The sequence below is a fragment of the Chelonia mydas genome, chromosome 25 (assembly GCF_015237465.2).
Source record: "Chelonia mydas isolate rCheMyd1 chromosome 25, rCheMyd1.pri.v2, whole genome shotgun sequence".
In the NCBI taxonomy this organism is placed as follows: Eukaryota; Metazoa; Chordata; order Testudines; family Cheloniidae; genus Chelonia; species Chelonia mydas.
In genome coordinates, this window is record NC_057858.1 from 4,252,304 (window position 1) to 4,273,655 (window position 21,352).

At 51.1% G+C, this 21,352-nt stretch overlaps 1 protein-coding gene across 11 annotated transcripts in view; it reads right to left on the minus strand.

Moving 5' to 3' along the window:
• The window catches only part of TCF3 (transcription factor 3), a 122,414-nt gene that overhangs the window by 8,367 nt on the left and 92,695 nt on the right, over positions 1–21,352 (minus strand). For 6 of the 11 annotated variants that reach the window (XM_037885801.2, XM_037885799.2, XM_037885804.2 and 3 more), the window contains 9 exons: positions 13,957–14,059; positions 13,295–13,434; positions 10,765–10,891; positions 7,350–7,408; positions 6,118–6,196; positions 4,589–4,662; positions 3,566–3,769; positions 1,725–1,848; positions 209–368 (listed from right to left, as the gene is read on the minus strand). In XM_037885801.2, the coding sequence (XP_037741729.1) occupies positions 209–368; positions 1,725–1,848; positions 3,566–3,769; positions 4,589–4,662; positions 6,118–6,196; positions 7,350–7,408; positions 10,765–10,891; positions 13,295–13,434; positions 13,957–14,059 (1,070 nt within the window). The remainder of the gene's footprint in view (positions 1–208; positions 369–1,724; positions 1,849–3,565; positions 3,770–4,588; positions 4,663–6,117; positions 6,197–7,349; positions 7,409–10,764; positions 10,892–13,294; positions 13,435–13,956; positions 14,060–21,352) is intronic. The other 5 variants (XM_037885807.2, XM_037885803.2, XM_037885802.2 and 2 more) reach the window with 1 other exon arrangement.

The following is a 21,352-nucleotide window of genomic DNA, read 5'->3' on the forward strand; positions in this document are numbered from 1 at the left end:
TTGGGGCAGTGCTGGTCTCCGCGCAGGAGCCTGAGGCTTGGCAGGGCCCTGGCACAGCATCCCTGGATCCAGCTAGCGAGCGTGTTCTTATCAGCTGGGAGGTCAACAGGACACACACACACACACACAGCCTCCCCCTCCCCACCCCAGCCTTCCCTCCTGTCCCAACACCACCCTCTCCAGTAACAGAATAAATGAAGGGAGAGACCTGTTCAAAGAGCACCTTGTTCTGTTCCGTGACGGCTTCATTTCCTTCTTCTCCTCTTCCGAGTTATCGGCCACCGACGTGTTCTCCTCATCCTCCTTCTCTTCCCGCTTTATTTCACTGGTTCCCGAGGAGACACTGGCTCTGCCCAGCCCCGTCAAGCCTGCAATGGCATCAAAGCAGCACATGGCCATTTGAGCAAGATCTGATTGGGGCAGGATAGGTCAGAGGGAAAGCTCCTCGCTGCAACTGCAGCTAAGGTGATGGGCTCCAGACACATCTCTGTCTCCTCTGACACTTATGAATAGGCTGAATAATTCTAGTATATTTGCACAGGATCCTTCATATCCTAAACACACACAGCCGTGCAAACCAGCCATCTTTGGAGAGAAGGGTAGGCAACCAGCTACTGAGAGAGGATGCTGGGAGTTGCACCAACCCCAGGATAAAGCGCTACTGGGTGTCTGGACCCATGCAGAGGAGGCAGGGCCTTGCCAGTTACACTCTCATCTGAGACACCCTCACTCCAAAAAACACACAGAACTCAATCAATCAGCCTGGGAAGAAGAGAGGGCTGGAGCTGGCCCAGCTGGGATTTGGACCTCTCCTCGCAGGCAAAGTTCTCAAGACTGCACGTTTCTCAACACCTCCACCCACACAGCTCGCCGTAAGCAGCCAGGCCACGAGGTGAACATCAGTCAAGGCACAGACGCCACCGACAGACAGACTCATTCCGCACTCAGCACTGACGGTGCACGGAACAGAGGGTGGGTGGGTTTGCCAAGGCCAGGCTTTATCTCAAATGGCTACGTCTACACCATGCGCTAGCAGTCCGATCCCCCGCGACACACACTAGCGCCAGCTCTCGGTGAGCTCCTGCAAGTATAAACAGCCCAGCTGTAGCACCGTGCGCAGCGGAACCAGCGGGTATGCAATCAGCTGGGTCTCCGTCACCACTGCCCAGGCTTCTGCAGCTATTTACATGCGCACTGTCTTGATGGGAGATGGTGCGAGAATGTGTGCGTGAGCAGGGGAAATCACACCCCTCGCTGGTACTGTCCACGTATCCTAAGCCAAGCTTCTGGGGACACAGCAGAGTAACTCCCACCCTGCCCAAAACACCCTCCAGCGTCAGAACTCAGCTGCAGCCAGAAACCAGGCAGGGCTCTAAGAGCGATTTGCAACTGAGTGCAGGTCCTAGGCTGCATGTGCAGGTTTAGAAGCTGTGTTGAAGACCCTTGAAAAACGTATCATGGAAAGTCACCGGACATTGCCCACGTGAGAGCTGCAGTATTCCCTGCCTCCAGGGCGGTGCTGGCCCAAAGGCTTACACACAGCACACGCTCCCCGCTCTAGCCCATACGCATGCCATGCAGCTGGGAACCTCTCTCGCACTGTTTTCTCCACTGGGCTTACGCTTTTCATGGAGCCAGGTCTTGGGGTTGTCTTACCCCCGATGGGCTAGGGTCAACCAGCCAGCAAAGAAGTGGGCAAGGCTTAGGGGGAGGCACCACCTTACCGCTGTATGTGTCTTGCGGCCTGCTGAGATCGGGGAGCGAGCTGGGCTGCGATGGAAGCGTAACATGGTTGTGGAGCATGCTCGGGTTGCTGGACAGTCCGTCTTCAGGGTGACTTCCTCCCACCTACAGCAGAAAAAGCAGAGCAGCCTTTAAGGGCAAATAGGAGAGCCCGGAGATACCAGGCACGGTTCAAGCCAATATCACCACTTTGGAGCCAGGAGGGGGCCATGGTCTGCACCAACACCTCACCTACGTGTTCCTCTTCTCCAACACCCAGCAACATCCAGCCTGATCCGGGCTCCCTCCCACCCCAAGCCTGGGTGGGCAGAAGGTAGAGAGGAATAGCTTAAAGTTGCTTCCATACCAGCTCCTCTCAGAGAAAAGCCAGACTCAGTGGGAAGAGGCATGTCCTGTTCATGCTTCAGACAATTCAGACTAGGCCAAATCGTAGGAAGCATCCCCAGCAGCATGAACCATGCCTGTGTCATCTTCCAAAGGAGGCCCCGGCGCTTGGGACACTAGGTGAGACAAAGCCTGGAGAACAGGCTGCAGGGGACACGCCGGCATGGGCTGGACTTGCCTCAGCAGCTCTTTTCCATCTCAAACGTCTGTGATTCAGGCTGATGCGTCTCCAAGGGACTGCCCCACCACCGCCAAACCCCCTCAGAGAAGGAGCCTTTGCTGGAGAACAACTCAGCCCTTTCCGAAAGCATGGACACGGAACTTGTTATTATTGATATCGCAGTAGTGCCGAGAGCCCCTTTTCACAGACCCAGGGACTGTAAGAAACCCACTTCCTGCTCAGAGGAGCTTCTAATCCAAAGGCTGCCATGCACCTTATTTTTAAATGAGCATTTATGTGTACACAGCACCTGGGAAGCTTGAAACACCTCCACCTGCCCCTCCTCATGCTCACACCCCGGCAGGAAGCTCCTGATCCTTCTCCCTTCAAGGAACAGAACTCCCTCAAGCACTTGTTCACAGAGTCAAAGTCTCTTGGACCGGAGGTACCCCCGTGATCAAGCCTGACCCTCCTGCACTGCACAGGCTGAGAACATCCTGCAGCTATTCCTCTAGGGGAACTCTGGAGTTCAGCCCCTCTGAGCAGGCAGGGCACCAGGCCACACTCTTCTCATGTGGTTAATTATTCAGTAAGCAAGAAGATGAGGCAGTGTCTGCCTCAAAGGGCTTACAATCGAGCCAAGCCCAGGAGTCACTCAGCAAGTAAACCCTGTTATAAGCACTCTCGATTCTGCTGAAACACCCTTGGTTCCAGGGTCTACTGTCTCTCTTCCCCACTTATCCCCGCTTGGAGGGCTTATTCTAAGAGGGGCTGCTTTATTGGAGATCCCCATGTTCAAGCTTTCACCCCTAACCCAGTAGGAGACGACGTGAACTCCACTTTTCATGCTGACCAGTATCATCTCATGGACAACCTGGGCTCCCCCAGGCTGACTGCTGGATCCAGCTGTGGTCTGGAGTCCTACATTCAGGGCTTATCGACATGAAGAACTGCATCAGTTCAACTCAAGGTACACACTGAAACCAACCAGCACAACCCCCTGCACAAACACTCTAATTTCAGTTTAAGCCTGTGGTTTATTTCGATTTGGCTTTAGTTGATTTGGCAACAGGATTAAAGCTAAACTGAATTAAACCAAAATCGGGGTATCCACACAGTGGTTTGCACTAAATCAGTACAAGTCTGCGTGTAGACGGGGCCTTGGATTGTAAACTCTCTGGCAGGGACTGTCTCTGGGCTACGTGTTCGTACAGCTCCCAGCACAAGGCCCTGGCGTCTAGCGTTACCGCAGCCATCACCACCAGTGTCCTGACTCACCAGACTCGAATGCCTGTTCCCTAGAGGCATAACTGAAGTGGGGAAGGCCTGGCTGAGCCCGCCCACTGAGGCGCTGTGACCAGGGGCCGATCCCAGCAGGCTGTGCATATCTCCGTGGTTGGCTGGCATGGCAGCCGTCTGGCCCACCGCGTGGTTCCTCAGCACATGGATGGCTTCATCCAATCTGTCTTCCATTTTGTTTTGCTTTGAGGGGCGGGGAGGGTGGTGGGAGAAATAAAGATTCCATTAACATTTAAGAACACTGCTTGCCTGGCTTTTGGCCATCGCCTTTGTGCCTCAACAGAGCCACCAGCTGCAAAAACAGACACAAGCACCACAAGGCTACTCGAGAAGGGTTCCTACCTCCATAACGTGCCCTGTGCTCAAACTCTGCAAGCAAGCTGGGGGGCCCCTACGTGTTGTTGCATGGGGAGGAACTTTAAAGTGGGCATGATTAGCCTGGGAAACTCCCCGACACAATGCAGTGAGGGATTCCAAGAAGGGATTAAGCCGTTATATGCATAAAAGGAACATCTAGGAGTCGTATCAGAAAGGATAAAAAAATATAAAGGCTGTAAATCCTCACACTTCTGTTATCTACTGGAGGTTGGGGAGAAAGCTTCCCACCTGAGGTAGGTTATTGCATCAGTGTTCAGGGTGTGTTCTCTTGCACTTTTCTCTTAAGCACCCGGTGCTGAGCTGTGTCAAGCAGGACACTAGTCTGGGCGACGTGGCTTGCCAATGCCTATGACGTTATGTTTGCAACTGAAAGCTTTTCTCCAGTGTTAAGCACTCCAGTACACAGAGGGCCCGCAGGCTAGATCTGATGGGTAATCCAGTGGTGCACCACTGTTCAGAAAAACAACGGGTGCCATGGGGTTGGGTTCACTGGTTCTCTCCTTTGTACTCCCCCACCACATTTCCAACCAACCAGCAGTAAATGTGTTATTTCATTAATCGCTGCTCACTGCGGGGGAGGGGAGAGAGAGAAAACCAAGTAGAAATGATCAACGTGATACTTACTAACGTGTGGAGAGTCCCTTCATAGCTAGGAGACAAGGCACCCTGTCCGCCCGCTCGGGGCCACTGGGAAGTGCCTGGAACAAACCGCACATTGGATAAATTTCAAATGCAGCCCTCAAATGCAACGCTAGATGGGGCTAGAACACTACGAAGAGCGGAAAGCCCTGCAGGAGGCAGGCCACCTGTGTAAACGTACATGCCTCTGTTGGGCCAAAGAGGGTTATGGGGCAGGAATCATTTTTGTGGGAAACTCAAGGGTTGTGGGCAGAAATAAGCTAACAATCCTCACCCCAATGTCAAGTAAAGCATCAAATCTGGGAAAGATATAACACATACAGAGAGAGAGAGAGAGAGACAGACACACAGACAGACAGACAAAAACAGGTTCTTTCCTTAGTTCCCCCTTACCCCAGTAGTGTTATATTTTAATATCAGTGCTTTAGCCCCTGTTGTAAATCCTCTCTCTCAGAAAGCCAAGTTTTTTGCTTTTATCAACATCCATTGCAGATTCTTTGCCCTTCAGTGTTTGCATACAGGGGTTCATGCTGTGGATACACCTGCACGTGTGCCTGCTTTTGGATTTAGACACAGCAGAAGGGCAGCCTTCAGGTACCTGCATAACCCCCAGCTGTTACCAGAGTGGTGAGATGGAGAGATCTAACAATTCGATGCCCCCAGTTCAGCTGTGCCGGTCATGCCATATGAAAACGAGCGCAGGTTTGTACTGCTCTCCCTCTGTCCGACAGAAGGGAGCACAGAGGTGGCCTCCTGCATCTTTACGCTTTGAGATATTTCCAGTGACAGGCCCAAGAACGATCCAGGTTGGGCTCCCAGTTGCAGGAACTAGGAGCTTCGGTCTTCTGCAGAAGGAGGCACCTGGAGCAGGCTGCCAGGATTCTTTTAAATCGCAGTATAAAACAGGTTCTGAAAATGGTTTGAACAGCCACCTCCCCCTGAACCTGGAGCCCCTCCCACAGGCACGCGCTCAGTTCACAGAGAACAGGGGTAGCTCAAACAGCACATGGATGAGTGAGGCTTGCAAAAGGGCTTTCGGCAGGGAAAGAGGATGCACATTTCACGCAAAGCTATACTTCAGTGTGACACAGCATCGCTGGACACCGGCAAGACGCACGGGCGGCTAGAATATTTCCTGCCAGGTCACTTCTTTGGAGACAAAAGCCAAGGTTTTCAGGAGTGACTAGTGATTCTTGGTGCCCACCCGGATACCCCTTAAAGAGGCATGATTTCTGCAATGGGGGAGAAGGCTCAGCATAAGAAGGCCCATTCCAGACACCTCAAGCCAGGTACCCAAAATCACTACCCATTTTTGAAAACCAGAGACAAGATGACTCTCCACGCCCAAACCAAGCAATTCACAGGAGTTGGGTTTATTTTTTTAAAAACTTTTTTTTTTTTTTTTTTTAAAGATATTCTCCCCCCCTCCCCCTTTTAAAATGAAACTGGTTTGATCAGGTTTGTAAAAATGTTGCTCAAGCAGTTCTCAGGAGACCAGCGCATCGAGCACGTACCTGCAAGCCCCTGAGGGGAGCCCACGGGGGTGGAGGGGTTTGAAGAGAAGTTATTGCTAGAGTGATCTGGGGAATAAATCTGGAACGAGAGAGAAACAAAGCACCGTCAGCCAGCTACGCCTTCGAACCAGAGCGTTCCCGGCCCTGTAGAGCTGCAAACCCTTCACTGCCCTAAGCCCGCATGTGTCTCAGTTGCCTACAGCTCTACCCCACGGACTTCCACGTCTCTTTACGTCACCCTTGCCAATTGCCCCAGCCCTCCATTGACACAGCAAGCATGCTTCCTCGGTCCCACCCCCAAGCGCTCTGCTGGCCAGAATTAACCTTGGTATCTATGCTATTGCTGTGTTCCTCCCCCTCCACACCCCCCCCAGCTCCTTCCCCACAGCAGGTGCCTCCATTTGCCCCCTTCGTGGCTGGGCTCTCACAACGTGAGGAGGTTTCCGTGGTGTTTGACCTCAGGGAGCAGAGACCCCAAGGAGTGATCGTGGAGGCAGGCGCTGCACGAAGCTGGCTTCCGCGTGGGGCGACGCTGGGGGCTGGTGGACCTGTGGCATGCAGCACCAGGCGAGGCCTGAGCTCTAACTGAAAGCAACCAGTTGGCCCGACACGGACCGTCGGTCGAGAGTCAGCACGGCCCACTGAACCTTAAACAGCCCCACTCAGATCAGCTACACCCAGAGCCCAATGTACCAGAGCAACAGGTATGGAGAGGGGGGATAGCGGCGGGGGACGGGACTGGGATTTGCCAGGCCTGGGTTCTAGTCCCATCTCTGCCCGTAAGCAAGTCACTTAACGTACTCTGAGCCCCAGCTCTCTCGCTGTGCCCTACTTCACAGTGGGGTAAATACAGGAGTGAGCATGAGGCACCTCCCCTTTGTATCTATGGCCCCAATTCCCATAGTGTCAAGCAGCTAAATCTTTTATTTCTTCTTTTGGGGAAGGAAAGAGCATCATCTCCATTTTACAGCTGGGGAACAGGCAGACACTACGGGACTTCTCAAGGACACATATGGCCTGATCTGCTAGGCCATCCTTCCTCTTTTCCTTGCCAGTTAACAAGCCCAACATGAGAGCTGCATGGCTCCAAGCACCTGAACCACCAAGCCGCAGGGACGTTTAATTCTCCTTTCCAGGGCAGGGAGCAAGATGGTCAAGTCAACAACCCCACTCCAATGCTTGCTGACTTGGAGGGGCGTTGGGAGAAAGACTCCAGAGCAAGAAACACTTACTGAAGCTAATGCTTTCCCAAGCGCATCTCCTGAGCTCCCAGCAGTGGTTCCTCTGTTGCCTGCAGGGAGAGAGAGAACACAGCCCTTACCCCTCCGGTCCTGGCTGGAGTGCGCATGCCGGAAGAGCTCAAATCAGAACAGGTCACTTTTGGAAAAACCCAGGGGCGCTTAAAAAGAAAAGCTGACCCTTGTAGTTTAGTGTCTGCACACAGTCTCTCCTATTGAGCCTGGGAGGGGAAGGTGGCAGCAGCTGAAGGCAGGATAAAGTTTCTTATTCAGAGTTTTAAAAAGACCCACTTTATTCCACACCTCCCTTGGTTGCCACTGGCCTGAGAGTCTCGCTCTGAGCAGCAGGGAGCAGGCAATATCCGCTGTGGCTGCCGTCCTGGAGCTGCAGGGATGTTAGCACGAGATCCCAGGCCAAAGGCACTGCGCCAGTCAACATCTCCCACACAGCAAACCCTATTGTAACAGGGCACCTTCCAAGCCCCCACAGTCCTAGTCCCATTCCCTTCCTCTCCCCAAACAAGGGTTTCACTACAGAAGAAAAAAAAGACCAAGGTCAGGATTCTCATTTCCCAGTGATCATGAAGTTAATTTCGGTAACAGGTTTTGTAACAGGTTCAGCAGGGTTAGAGATTAAACCACTCAGGGGTTTAAAGGGGCATTTGAATGCAGCACGAACATTTCTATTCCTGATTTGGATGAAGATCTCCCCCTGCCTCAGGTTTAACTAGTGACCATGAGTTGGTTGAGTTCAGGATCCTGACGCAGGGAAGAAAGGTAAGCAGCAGGATACGGACCCTGGACTTCAGGAAAGCAGACTTCGACTCCCTCAGGGAACGGACGGGTAGGATCCCCTGGGGGACTAACACGAAGGGGAAAGGAGTCCAGGAGAGCTGGCTGTATTTCAAGGAATCCCTGTTGAGGTTACAGGGACAAACCATCCCGATGAGTCGAAAGAATAGTAAATATGGCAGGCGACCAGCTTGGCTTAACGGTGAAATCCTAGCGGATCTTCAACATAAAAAAGCAGCTTACAAGAAGTGGAAGGTTGGACATATGACCAGAGATGAGTATAAAAATATTGCTCAGGCATGCAGGAGTGAAATCAGGAAGGCCAAATCGCACCTGGAGCTGCAGCTAGCAAGAGATGTCAAGAGTAACAAGAAGGGTTTCTTCAGGTATGTTGGCAACAAGAAGAAAGCCAAGAAAAGTGTGGGCCCCTTACTGAATGAGGGAGGCAACCTAGTGACAGAGGATGTGGAAAAAGCTAATGTGCTCAATGCTTTTTTTGCCTCTGTCTTCACTAACAAGGACAGCTCCCAGACTGCTGCGCTGGGCATCACAACATGGGGAGTAGATGGCCAGTCCTCTGTGGAGAAAGAGGTGGTTAGGGACTATTTAGAAAAGCTGGACGTGCACAAGTCCATGGGGCCGGACGAGTTGCATCAGAGAGCGCTAAAGGAATTGGCGGATGTGATTGGAGAGTCATTGGCCATTATCTTTGAAAACTCGTGGCGAACGGGGGAAGTCCCGGATGACTGGAAAAAGGCTAATGTAGTGCCAATCTTTAAAAAAGGGAAGAAGGAGGATCCTGCGAACTACAGGCCAGTCAGCCTCCCCTCAGTCCCCAGAAAAATCATGGAGCAGGTCCTCAAAGAATCAATCCTGAAGCACTTACATGAGAGGAAAGTGATCAGGAACAGTCAGCATGGATTCACCAAGGCTAGGTCATGCCTGACTAATCTAATCTCCCTCTATGATGAGATTACTGGTTCTGTGGATGAAGGGAAAGCGGTGGATGTATTGTTTCTTGACTTTAGCAAAGCTTTTGACACCGTCTCCCACAGTATTCTTGTCAGCAAGTTAAAGAAGTATGGGCTGGATGAATGGACTATAAGGTGGGTAGAAAGTTGGCTAGATTGTCGGGCTCAACGGGTAGTGATCAATGGCTCCATGTCTAGTTGGCAGCCGGTGTCAAGTGGAGTGCCCCAGGGGTCGGTCCTGGGGCCGCTTTTGTTCAATATCTTCATAAATGATCTGGAGGATGGTGTGGATTGCACTCTCAGCAAATTTGCGGATGATACTAAACTGGGAGGAGTGGTAGATACGCTGGAGGGCAGGGATAGGATACAGAGGGACCTAGACAAATTGGAGGATTGGGCCAAAAGAAATCTGATGAGGTTCAATAAGGATAAGTGCAGGGTCCTGCACTTAGGACGGAAGAACCCAATGCACTGCTACAGACTAGGGACCGAATGGCTAGGCAACAGTTCTGCGGAAAGGACCTAGGGGTGACAGTGGACGAGAAGCTGGCTATGAGTCAGCAGTGTGCCCTTGTTGCCAAGGCGGCCAATGGCATTTTGGGATGTATAAGTAGGGGCATAGCGAGCAGATGGAGGGACGTGATCGTTCCCCTCTATTCGACATTGGTGAGGCCTCATCTGGAGTACTATGTCCAGTTTTGGGCCCCACACTACAAGAAGGATGTGGAAAAATTGGAAAGAGTCCAGTGGAGAGCAACAAAAAAGATTAGGGGACTGGAACACATGACTTATGAGGAGAGGCTGAGGGAACTGGGATTGTTTAGTCTGCAGAAGAGAAGAATGAGGGGGGATTTGATAGCTGCTTTCAACTACCTGAGAGGTGGTTCCAGAGAGGATGGTTCTAGATTATTCTCAGTGGTAGAAGAGGACAGGACAAGGAGTAATGGTCTCAAGTTGCAGTAGGGGAGGTTTAGGTTGGATATTAGGAAAAACTTTTTCACTAGGAGGGTGGTGAAACACTGGAATGCGTTACCTAGGGAGGTGGTAGAATCTCCTTCCTTAGAAGTTTTTAAGGTCAGGCTTGACAAAGCCCTGGCTGGGATGATTTAACTGGGGATTGGTCCTGCTTTGAGCAGGGGGTTGGACTAGATGACCTCCTGAGGTCCCTTCCAACCCTGATATTCTATGATTCCTTTCTGCCACTCGCTCAGTGGTCACGCCTCCGAGAAGCGACTGCACAGATTCCAGTTTCCCTCTGGGACCCATGAGCTGGGTGTGAAAACACATGCATGGATCGAAAGCAACGAGCAACTTAAACCTCTGGGCACAGAGGCTGCGGGGGGGGGGCCACACAGATCTCACCCCTTCTTCTCCGCCAGATCATGCCTGATTATCCAGCAGCAATAACCCCCACTAAATCTCTTGCCTTGTGGCATAGCTCCAGGCCTACGCGTGACACACGAGGGATAAGACCTGGTGTCATGCAGACAGAGTGCAAGCATTATTCTCGAACGTCCCGGACAGTGGCTTTAACCCCACACCTCCGTGTGCATTAGACATTTACCTTTCCTGGATTATCCTGCATGCAGTGGGAGGGTGGAAATGTCAGTGGCCTCTGCCCAAGACTTGCCAAACCGTGTACATACCCATCATGTTGTCTGTCCCACTGATCGGCGGTGTGTGACTGGGCACGCCGTAAGGGGTGGAGGCAGAGGGAAAGCCAGACACAGAGGAAAGTCCGCCATTAACTTCTCCTGAATGCATCGGGTAGTTCTAGAAAAGAGAAAGGGGAAGAGGCATGAGACATCCCCTGGGACGGTCCACAGCACATCAGGATTTAGGTAGCACCCACGCCAAGGTGCAACGTAGCGGTTAGCGAGCGTGGATCAACTGTGCCCTCTGATGGACCAGATCTCTGACCTGACTGCACTGCCTTCCAGCGGCTGGAGATGGTGGACGTCGCCAGGACTCCCTCGAATTTTATACATCGGAATGAATTTTTTTATGTGCACCTACATATTGGTGATGTGTGGTTGGGCCGAGGAGTTCGGGGGGGGGGGGGGGGGGGGGGGGGGGGGTGGGGGGGGGGGGGGCTCAGGGCTGGGGCAGAGGGTTGGAGTGCAGGGGGTTGAGGGCTCCGGATATTGGTGAAGGCTCTGGGGTAGGGCCAGGGATGAGGGGATTGAGGTGTGGGAGGGGGCTCAGAGCTGGGGCAGAGGGTTGGGGTGTGGGGGGGATGAGGACTCTGGGGATGAGGTATTCAGGGCGCGGGAGGGGTCTTGGGGCTGGGGCAGAGAGTTGGGTGCAGGGGGTGAGGGCTCTGGCCAGAAGTGAAGGCTTTGGGGTGGGGGTTCAGGGCTGGGGGTGGGGGGGGTGCAGGCTGCCCCGGGGCTGCAGCGGGGAGAGAGGACTCCCCCCAGCAGCTTGGGGCCAGGTAAGAGGCGCCTCTCCCCAGCCATGGCAGCTCCAGCGGGGCTGGGCCAGGGGAAGGGCGCATCTCCCTGCCTGCGCGGCCCTTGATAGTTTGCTGTGTGGCTTACAGGGAACTTAGGACATTGCCATGTTACTGCCACTGAGGGGGATTCTGCTGCTGCTCTGGTGGTGGGGAAAGTCCCCAACTGCAGCTGAGTCAGAGAGAGAGAGAGCGAGAGCGAGCACGCGCGCGCAGAAAACACCCTCCAAAATCAGCAAAAATTGTGGACACATTTTCATGAATTCTCCCTCCCCGCAACCCCTTATCACACCCAGCTATGGAGCTGGCGGAAAGTTTCCAGATTCTGAAATTCATTGTTGCAATTTTTTTTGAATTGGGGGGGAAGGGGCGGGCCTGGAGAGAGGCAGGAAAAGGGGGATGTTTGAGAAATTGGAAGGCCAAGAAGCAGATGGGTTCATTTCAGAATGGGCAACCTGCCCACACACCGCACGGACACCCCCCCACCCCCAGCGGGAACGACTGCACTCCCCCACTTCAGAAAACGGCAGCCACGGCTCGGAATGCAGGCTCTCATTTCTACAGCTGACCCTGCAGCATCCATGCCTTCGCCCCAAGGGAGGAAGGGCAGTCCGGTAGCTAAGGCACCAGGAGTGGGAGTCAGGAAATCTAGGACCTTGGGGAAGTCACTTCGTCTCCCTGCGTCACACGTGGGGTTGAGAAGATAAATATTCTGAAGATCGTGAGACACTACTGCAGTGAGGGCCAAGTAAACACCTAATTTTAGACAGTCTCAGATTTTAAGGCCAGAGGGTACCAGTTTGATCTCTGTCCAGTCCTCCTGTACCACTCAGGCCTCGATCGCTCCCAAAATAATTCTCAGAGCAGATCTAAATTGATCACCAAGCTAGCGCTGGGAGGGTTACATTTGGACAATCGAGTGAACACCCCTACAGCAGGATAAACCCGAAGTGCTCTGCTTTAGCTGGGGAGGGGAAGACACTTTCCATGTCTATGCCCAAGTGCCCCCAGCTACAGAACAGGGGTAACTCTTCCCGGTCACTGACAAACTACATTAATGTTTGACAGGGCCTGGATGCGGTGGTGAGGGGCCTCGCAGAGACATTTACAAGGCCGATGACCCGTATTTTCAGAACAGCGGCATAAGAGCATCTTGCTATTTCAAAGAGCGCTGCCAAAGAACAAGCCGTCAGTATGTTTACAAAGGGACAGAAGCCTGGGATCTCACTCAACACCAAAGTCCGCTCCTTGCTAGCGCTGGTTGAAAGAGTATTTTACAGTAACACTGCACAGACATACCCTTTGTCAGACTACAAAAGTCTCGCCAAATTGCTCCGCGGAAGGCGAGAATCATTATTCCCATTTAACAGGCCAGGCAAACTGAGACCCAGATCAGGGAAGTGAGTCAGTGGCTGAGCTGGGAAGAGACCCCAAGAGTCTGGCACTCTGCCCTGTGCTCCTACAACTCCATGAAAAGAAAAGGAGGACTTGTGGCACCTTAGAGACTAACCAATTTATTTGAGCCTAAGCTTTGCATCCGATGAAGTGAGCTGTACCTCACGGAAGCTTAGGCTCAAATAAATTGGTTAGTCTCTAAGGTGCCACAAGTACTCCTTTTCTTTTTGCGAATACAGACTAACACGGCTGCTACTCTGACAACTACATGGTGCCACCTAAACATTCACACTCTGCTCAACGCTACGGCATCACCGGAGACACATTACCATCCGTTCGTGCTGATGTAAACTATTAAAGCCACTGGACTGCGTGAGAGGAGCCGAGGAGCCTCCCAGCATGGCTCCATAGCTCGACTGGCTCATGGTGCCGGACGAACTCCACAGATCTGGCGAGTTATGAAGTCCATCTGCAAGGCAAGCAACCATGTCAACACCGGGGATATAAAACTGCAACACACAAGAAACATCAGCAGGGCAAGAGTCCCATGAGGCAGAGGGGGGAAGGGGAGACCAGCTGAGTAATGCTGATGGCGCGCACTCTGGGCGGACAAAGGAGTTGTGCAGTAAATTATTTGTAGTGCGACAGCATTTAGGGACCGCATCAATGGAGCAGGCAGGTTGCTAGGAAGGTCTCTGCCCTGCAAAGCTTACAATCTGCAGGACAGCCTCAGGGCTCAGGTGCACTGCAAGACAAGGTTGTAGGTCAGGAGGCTACAACCAGCCATAAGCCTGGGATCCGCTGTAATGGCGGTGATTACGGCATTATTGGGTGTACGTATTTACAAGTGAGATTTATGCATGCCTGCCCCACCACCACCCACACACACTGCATCACACACTGCTAGGAAATCCCCTCTGTCACTACTTTGGATGTAACAGGATAGGGGGCAGCTGCTGTGAAGCTGGGGTCACCAGCATTAACTACTGACCTGGCATGTAGAAGGCTCCAGGATACACAGTGCTGGGAGGTTTCGAGGGGGCATATCCAGCTGGATCCCTGCTGTAGTCATCACCTGAGTTGGATGGATACACCTGCAAAGGGCCGGAAGGGGGATGAGGTAGGGAGAGAGGCCTGCCCATTCAAACAGCTTTCATGCCTTCTAGATTCTCTTCTCCCTCGTCCCTCTGCCTTTTCCTGACAGGCTACCTTCCCCCACCAGATAGCCTTTAACCTATTTATTGTGGCTAATAATGTAGCCAATTCCCACAGCAAAAAGAAAAGGGGAAAAAAAAGAAAAAGGAAGAAGTTCAGCCAAAGTTAAAGCTGAAAAGCGATACACTAAGTTATTCAGGAAATCCTCACAGCTAAGATGGGCACCAACCTTAACTCTGTCCCCTCCTCCCTGGTGCCTCTCCCCGCTGTCACACTAAACTTGGCCTCCTGCATCCCTCATCACATCTCATATGTGGGCTGGAGATCACCTAACCGACCCTTTCCACCCGGACAATCAATCTTTCATCGAATAAATCCAACTGACGCGCAGCTGCCAACACTCGGGAGGGGGTGGAGAAGAAGTGAAAGCAGAAACGTGCCCTACATTTTTGATCTTTCATGCCCCGTGTGTGACGGAACAGGCCAGCGCGAGAAGTTCCAGCTTTCCCCTTTAGTTCCCTTTTCTGTTGTTATGGCTTTTTATGGGTAACCACAAGGATTATTTCTGGATGTTAAACCCCAGTCCCCAGTCAGATTCAGAGGGAAATGGGAGGCAAGTATTCTGGACCCATTTGCTCCTGTATCTGCTTTTCCTTACCAAAAAGGCTTCACTGTCACCTATACCCAGCTCTTCCGTAGTGCCTTTCATCCGGAGAGCTGAGAGTGCTTTGCAAAGGAGGCAAGTATTCATTATCCCCGTTTGACTGACTGGGAAACTGAGGCAGACGCCAAGGTCTTCATCAGTGAGGCTCTTCACCCCCTGGCAGCCCTTGACAGAAGTCACCTTCAAATTCCATTCAAACCCTCTACTGACACACCCCACTGCAGGCCAGCTGCTCAGCCCGGCGGCACGGGTACAGTGCTGGGTTTGAGCGGCATGAAAACCTGCCGCTCAGCATGTGCGACGCAGCCCAGGTCGGGACACCTGCAAGCCCTGGCTTAGTTTACTGAAAAGCATCATCCTCTCCACATGGGCCAGGCTCTTGGGAACAGGAGCCTACATGGCCCGCTGCATGACAAAGACTCCAAACGAAGGAGACCGAACGCGCGCGCACACGCACACAATGATGCCTGCACGGAATCTAGAATGCTGCGGGATTCCTTCCTTCAGGGCCAATAACTCTCGGTCAGCCCCATGAACCTTTACTTCTGCAGTAAAGGATTTCCAACAACAAAAGAGGTGGAACCAACACCTATTCCGTTTATTCAGGGCAACTAAGGGACTCAACGGCGCGTTGTCCCTCAAAATGAAGGACACTCGCAGAGGCCTGCTTCTGTAGATGGCTACAGCAACACTGCAGTTGAGCTATGTGCATGTCACGTCTTCCGTAGCACTTTGAGAAGAGAGGCAGGTAGCAAAGAAAGGGTTATTGACCAATGGATGCTAGAAAGCCCGCTGAAGACACATCTCTCGTGTGCTGATGTTCAAATGTGTTGAACAAATGCACACTGGATATGCAAATAAACCGAAATGCCATTTAAACTGATGCGAAAACCTTCCCAGGACCTATTTTCATCACTATTGATTCATTCTGAAACTATTTTCTTTTTAAATACATATGAAAGCAGGGACCGGGGGTTGCAGTAACTTTTCCGGGCATTCTCAGTTCATCAAATGACTGGAAAAGCATTTCTGTTTGTAAGGGAAGCCAGCAGGGATGTGGCAAGGGTCTATTTCCCCCGAGACCCACCCTCCCCCAGTCTGCAAGTTCTAACATTTTTATTGGCACAAGTACAAAGTGCCAATGAGGAAGAGTAGAAGAATGGCTCTATTTTTACAATTGCCCAAAACACTGAGAAAATGGGTTTTAACAGGGAGAAAGCAAAAATGTGCTCTGAAAAGCATCGGTGATTACTCTTGTTAAAATAAATTCATCCCTTTGCACCTTCAGTTCCTGCTTCTCAGACTAGCCATCCCAGAGACGAAGGCATCAAAATGCACCGTCTAAAGAAGAGCACCCACAGCTGAGACAAACAACAATCACTGATACCCAGTGTGTCCAGCGCATGCCTGGATGGAGTGATGCAATGAATTTCACAAGGCTCCGGACAATGTTTACACTCCATCTTTAAAAAAAAAACAAAAAACCCTCAGAACCATGTCCTCCAAAGAGGCTTTAAAAATCCCTTGTTCTCTCTCTCTCATATACCCTTGCCCCTTCGCTTTCTCTTCTTAGTGAGCAAACCCCCTGACCATGCTCCAAAGTCGGTTGTCTTCCAATACTACACACCAGTGTGTCTTTAAAAACAAAAACAAAAAACCCCACCACCATCCACTAGCTCTTTGTCAGCTCACACAGCAGATTTACGACCCCCACCCCACCGTTTTAACATGTTCCACAACTCTTTGGGCTAATCTGAAGGTGATGACTGAATTAAGGGAGAGCTGTAAAAGTCCCTATTGCTCCCCTCACTCCTATAGGGGCCCCCCGTGTGTCTCCTGCTGCTTTGTACCCAGAAGCAGCAATCACCAAACTGCAGTGTTCTCTGGGTGATTGGAGGAGAAAGACGGCAGAGAATGTAACTTGTGACCTTCTGTTTCAACAGATCGCCAAGTTCAGATGGAGTCTTTATTGACCTGATAGCACAAATTTAGATCATAAACTCATAAAAAAAACCACAGAGGGGAGGGGGAAGGGAGAGAACTGACAGATGCTGACAACTGGCCCCCACGCCCTCTTAAAAAAAAAAACAACCTAAAAGCCCTTTGCTTTTGTGTGTATCCAAGAATCTCCCCATTTCAACACAGAGACAAACCTTGAAGTGGAATGCATGAAAAAAAGTGTGTGTGTGTGTGTGTGTGTGTGTGTGTGTGTGTGTGTGGATTGCGCGTGTTTGTGGCAGGGAGGTGGGGAGAGATGGGGAATGGAACAGGCTACAAAGAATAAGAATCCAGTAAATTGACTTTTCCTATAATTTGATTAAATAGCGGGAGCTGGGACAGGGAATCGAATGAAGCACATCTAATAGCCCTGCACCATCTGCCAGCCCCTGGCACCTGGCCAGTCTCCAGGCAGCTGTGCAGCACTGGAGGAGAGGAAGAAGGGGTGGGGGTGGGGAAAGGAGGTTTAACATATTTAATAAATCCTGAGCGAGAATAAAAAAAACGGTAAGAAATATCCTCACCCAGGCAGGAAGCCGACGCAGGATTCCGAAGGTGTCCAACGTTTGCACCCTGCTGTTTCCCAGACTGCTGGAACACCCCCCTGCCTCCTCCCATACGGACATAGGCACCCCCCATTCCTGGCTTTGAACTCTCCCCACCCCGCCCCCAGCTCTATTTCAAGGGAGTCAAATTTCAGCCCGATTACTCATTAACGCTCCGAGGTCCTCCACACCCACCGCGATGCAATTCACTCACGCAGCCGCCCCGACACATCAGCGCTCCCTGGATGTGTGAGGCAGATCTTGTGTGGGGAGTGTGGACACACGCACACACACTTTTTTTTTTTTTTTTAAAAGCCTGGAGACAACAGATGCATAAAATTCAAGCCGCTCATTTTAAGAGGATGTTTCTAGCAAAGAAAGAAAAGCCCTGGAAATCTTTCGTTTCGGCGTTAAATAATAAGGAGGCTTTCAAACAGCTTTTTCTAAAGACATCTAAGAGTATGTTAGTTGGGGTTAAGGGAGAGGGGAGAAGAGGGGGAGCTGGAAATAGAGATGTTCATCAGCTAACGCTGTCTGCTGTCCTCCAGAGAGCAGGCAGGCGGCCGCTCAACTCAACTCAAGTCACCCAACCCATCCACTGCCCCCCCCTTCTCCCCAACTAGCATCCCCAGCTTGCTGAAAGTCACCATGCACAGAGATAAGAGCCCTCTAAGCCTGCCTTCAAAATATGTAAAGCAGCCGACGAGCCTCCAAAATCCTCTGCGCTTGGGAGGACCTGACAGAATCCACACGCAGACCCACAGGAAACAGTAAATCATAGCCAGGTCTCTCCTCCCCCCCCAGCCTTTGCCTCTGTCAGCTAGAGAGTCAGACCTCTGGGACCTACAGGTGAGATCATTTCCTGTGTTTAAAATTGCTAGCACGGAGAGTAAAAGGAGGGAGCTTGCCAAGAAACCACATTAAATTCACCAGCACTGGGATTCTCAGGGTGTTTTGGTTCTCCCACCCTGTTATTCTTGTTCAAATGCATAAACCAGTGAGGGACTTCAGGCAACCTTGCAGACTAATATTAAACAGAGCAGTGACCAGACTGTAAATTTATACACTTAAAATAGTTGCCAGCCACCATACTTTTGACTGCAACAGAATCTTCAAACAACCTACTATTCTAGGAGCACTGAAGCCAATTTCCACAGGACTCAGAGACAAAGCCAGACAATGCGTCGAGTTGTATGTATGTATGTGATCTGAGATCTCTACTAGACAAGGGCACATGGATGGTTAAGAAATGTGACTTGGGTCAAAAAGCAAAAGGTAGGGGCTGGCTAGTGTCTCAGGGAGGCAGAGCCAATGCTGGATCAACGCGTGTGTGTCTCCGCTCTGGTGCGCATGTGGTGGGCAGAATCTCTCGTTGACCCAGATTACAAGTTTTTACTCCCTTTGTTGGGAAAACGCAGCAGCGGCAGTGCCATTGATATATGGATCCAAAGGCCAGAAGGAACCATTGTGAGCACCTATTCAGATCTTCTGCACAACAGAAGAATTTCACTTAGTAACTCCTCCATCTTTTAAACCAAGCAAGTGGCAAACTGATACGATTTGTCATAGGTCATACAGAGTTTGGTGTATCCAAGAAGCAATTTTAAGGTGGCTTGTGAGAGGCCAAAGGCAGGTGTCGGATACAGAGCGGGATATCTGGGACACAAGCAAGAGGATTTTAGCTGTACTTTTACCAAATGGATTTTGATGCAACTGAACCCTTCTAAGCAGCTGCCAGTTGTATCACACTCAGCACTATTCAGTCAGGCCCTGATCCTTCTCCCGCTGAAGCGGATGGGAAAGTTCCTACAGACTTCAATGGCAGCAGGCTTTAAGTGCACAGGCTCCAGGCCTATTTTCAGGGTGATTCTTGCACGTGGGGTAATTAGACACAGACTCTCTGCCTCGGGACCCATTCCTTATTGTGCCATCCAAACTATGCAGCCAGCCGCCAGACACGGTCACATACACCCTGACTTATTACTCAGAGCAGCACAGGAAAGAATGCGGCTCCTCGGGCCCAAAGGAAAGAAAGGAGAGTGTGGGTGGCGAACGCACAGCGGCACAGAGAGAATAAGAGCTGCAGCAGACTTTGCTGTTTTCCAAAGCTGCTACTTCACAAGGGCAAAAAACTCAGGACAACCATGTGCTAATGTACAACAGCGTGACCACAGGACACACCTGAGGGGCCATTCATGACCAGACCTGCTAGTTAGAAGAAAGACCAGCCTACCTCCATCCCATCTCCCTTGCCATCAAAGGAGTAGGCAACATCCCCCGGCTTCCATGCTTTCCACTAACTTTTCTAGTTCGCTCTTTAACTCACTGATGTGTTTGCATCTCATGCTGTCTTTGGCAGCGCTTCCCCTGCTTCAGCCACCCTCAACTATTTCAGCCACTGACCATTCCAAGTTTTCAAAGCAGTTATGGAATTAAGATTAAAGTACTTTATTTTAATAAGATGTTTATGAACCTATTTACTTTGCACAGGGTCCAGTGATAACATGGAGCAGGCTCTTTTGCTGAATGTTTGCAGACGACCTCAGACGAGAAAACTTCTTTGATCAGCTGCCCATTAGGAGGGCAAAGCCTCACTGGCCACATACTTAATTCTATGTATAGGTGCATATTTCTCTCTCCTGGAGAAAGAGGGTTTTAGACCTCATGGAGGTCTAAAAAAAAAATTAAGGGGGGAAAAGGAGGGAAGAGGAGGTAGGGCAGAGAAGAGACAGCAGACACTCCCTCACCCCTAGACCAGGGAAATAATTCTCTATGAAAAAGTGAAGCTAAATTCGCTTTAGCAGCCTGCACTGGAAGAGAAGAGCGCGTGCGCTCCCACACGTGACTTCTAGCCATTTATGTTCCTTTGGTCCCTTGCCACTGCAATTCAGGGGCTGCTGCACTTTGCTAAGGATTACATAACCCTCCATCTTTCCTCCAGGGATGCAGAACAGAACAGGTTATACTATTCCTAGTAAATTCCATCCTACTCTCTCTTAGCTGGGGTGGGAAGAAGAGGGTAGTTTCTCCGACAACAGGGGCATGCTGTTTACAGAGCCGCATGCACATTCGCCCCACCTTGCCGCTGGGCTGGCTCAGAATTTATTATTTTGTTTAAAGGCAAAAGAGGGGGTTGCCGTCCAATTTGGCTCCAGTACCAGAGAGCAACTCTGTGCCTGGCCCAGCAGTCAAGCAGAATGATCCCATGCAGAGAGAATACCATCTCTTTGGGCCTGATTCATCCTGGAGCACAGGGTCTGTGCTTCAACAGAGTTTTCCAAAGCGACTTGGAATTCTGGGTGCCATGCTAGAGAGATGGTAAAGGGGCCTGGTTTTCAGGAAATGTTGAGCACCCATCCTCTGGAAACCTGCCCCTTCAAACTAGAGACCCTGTGGCCTCCACAATCACTAGTACCTCCTTTGAAAACTGAAGCCAATAACTGTAACCAGCAGGGTTAACTGGCCATCTGCTAAGGAGCAATGCGTTTCTCATATACTACCTCCAATGAATGCTCTGGGAGCTAACCCAAATTCAACTGCTCCGAGTTCCACCTGGACCTGAAGGGACAGCATGAATTCAGATTCGGTTTGAACAGGGCAGCTTAAAATGCACCATAGGGGATGCTTACTGCAGCTAAACTAGGGCACAGCCTGCAATAAGAAGCCCCTCAAGTGTCCATCATTTCCGGGGTCGGCATTGCTTAGTCCCAAACTTGCCTCTATTCCAAACTAATTGTGTGTGTCCTGCTGGACTTTCACCGTAGAAAACATTTTACTTCAGAAATACAGAATCATGAAACCGAGATTACAGACTGTGCTTTACACTAAAGGAAGGAATACCACAGCGGTTTTATGTTCCCTGAACGAAGGAGTGAGTGTGTGTCCATCCCACGTGTTTTGAGACTTTGGGCCTGTATAGTCTGAGCAGAACGGAAGGCTCACGGCACACACTCAGAGAAGAGCACAAGTCTTCCACTCAAGAGAATTTCACCTCCACTTTCGCCTGAAGTTTGCAATCCATCCAC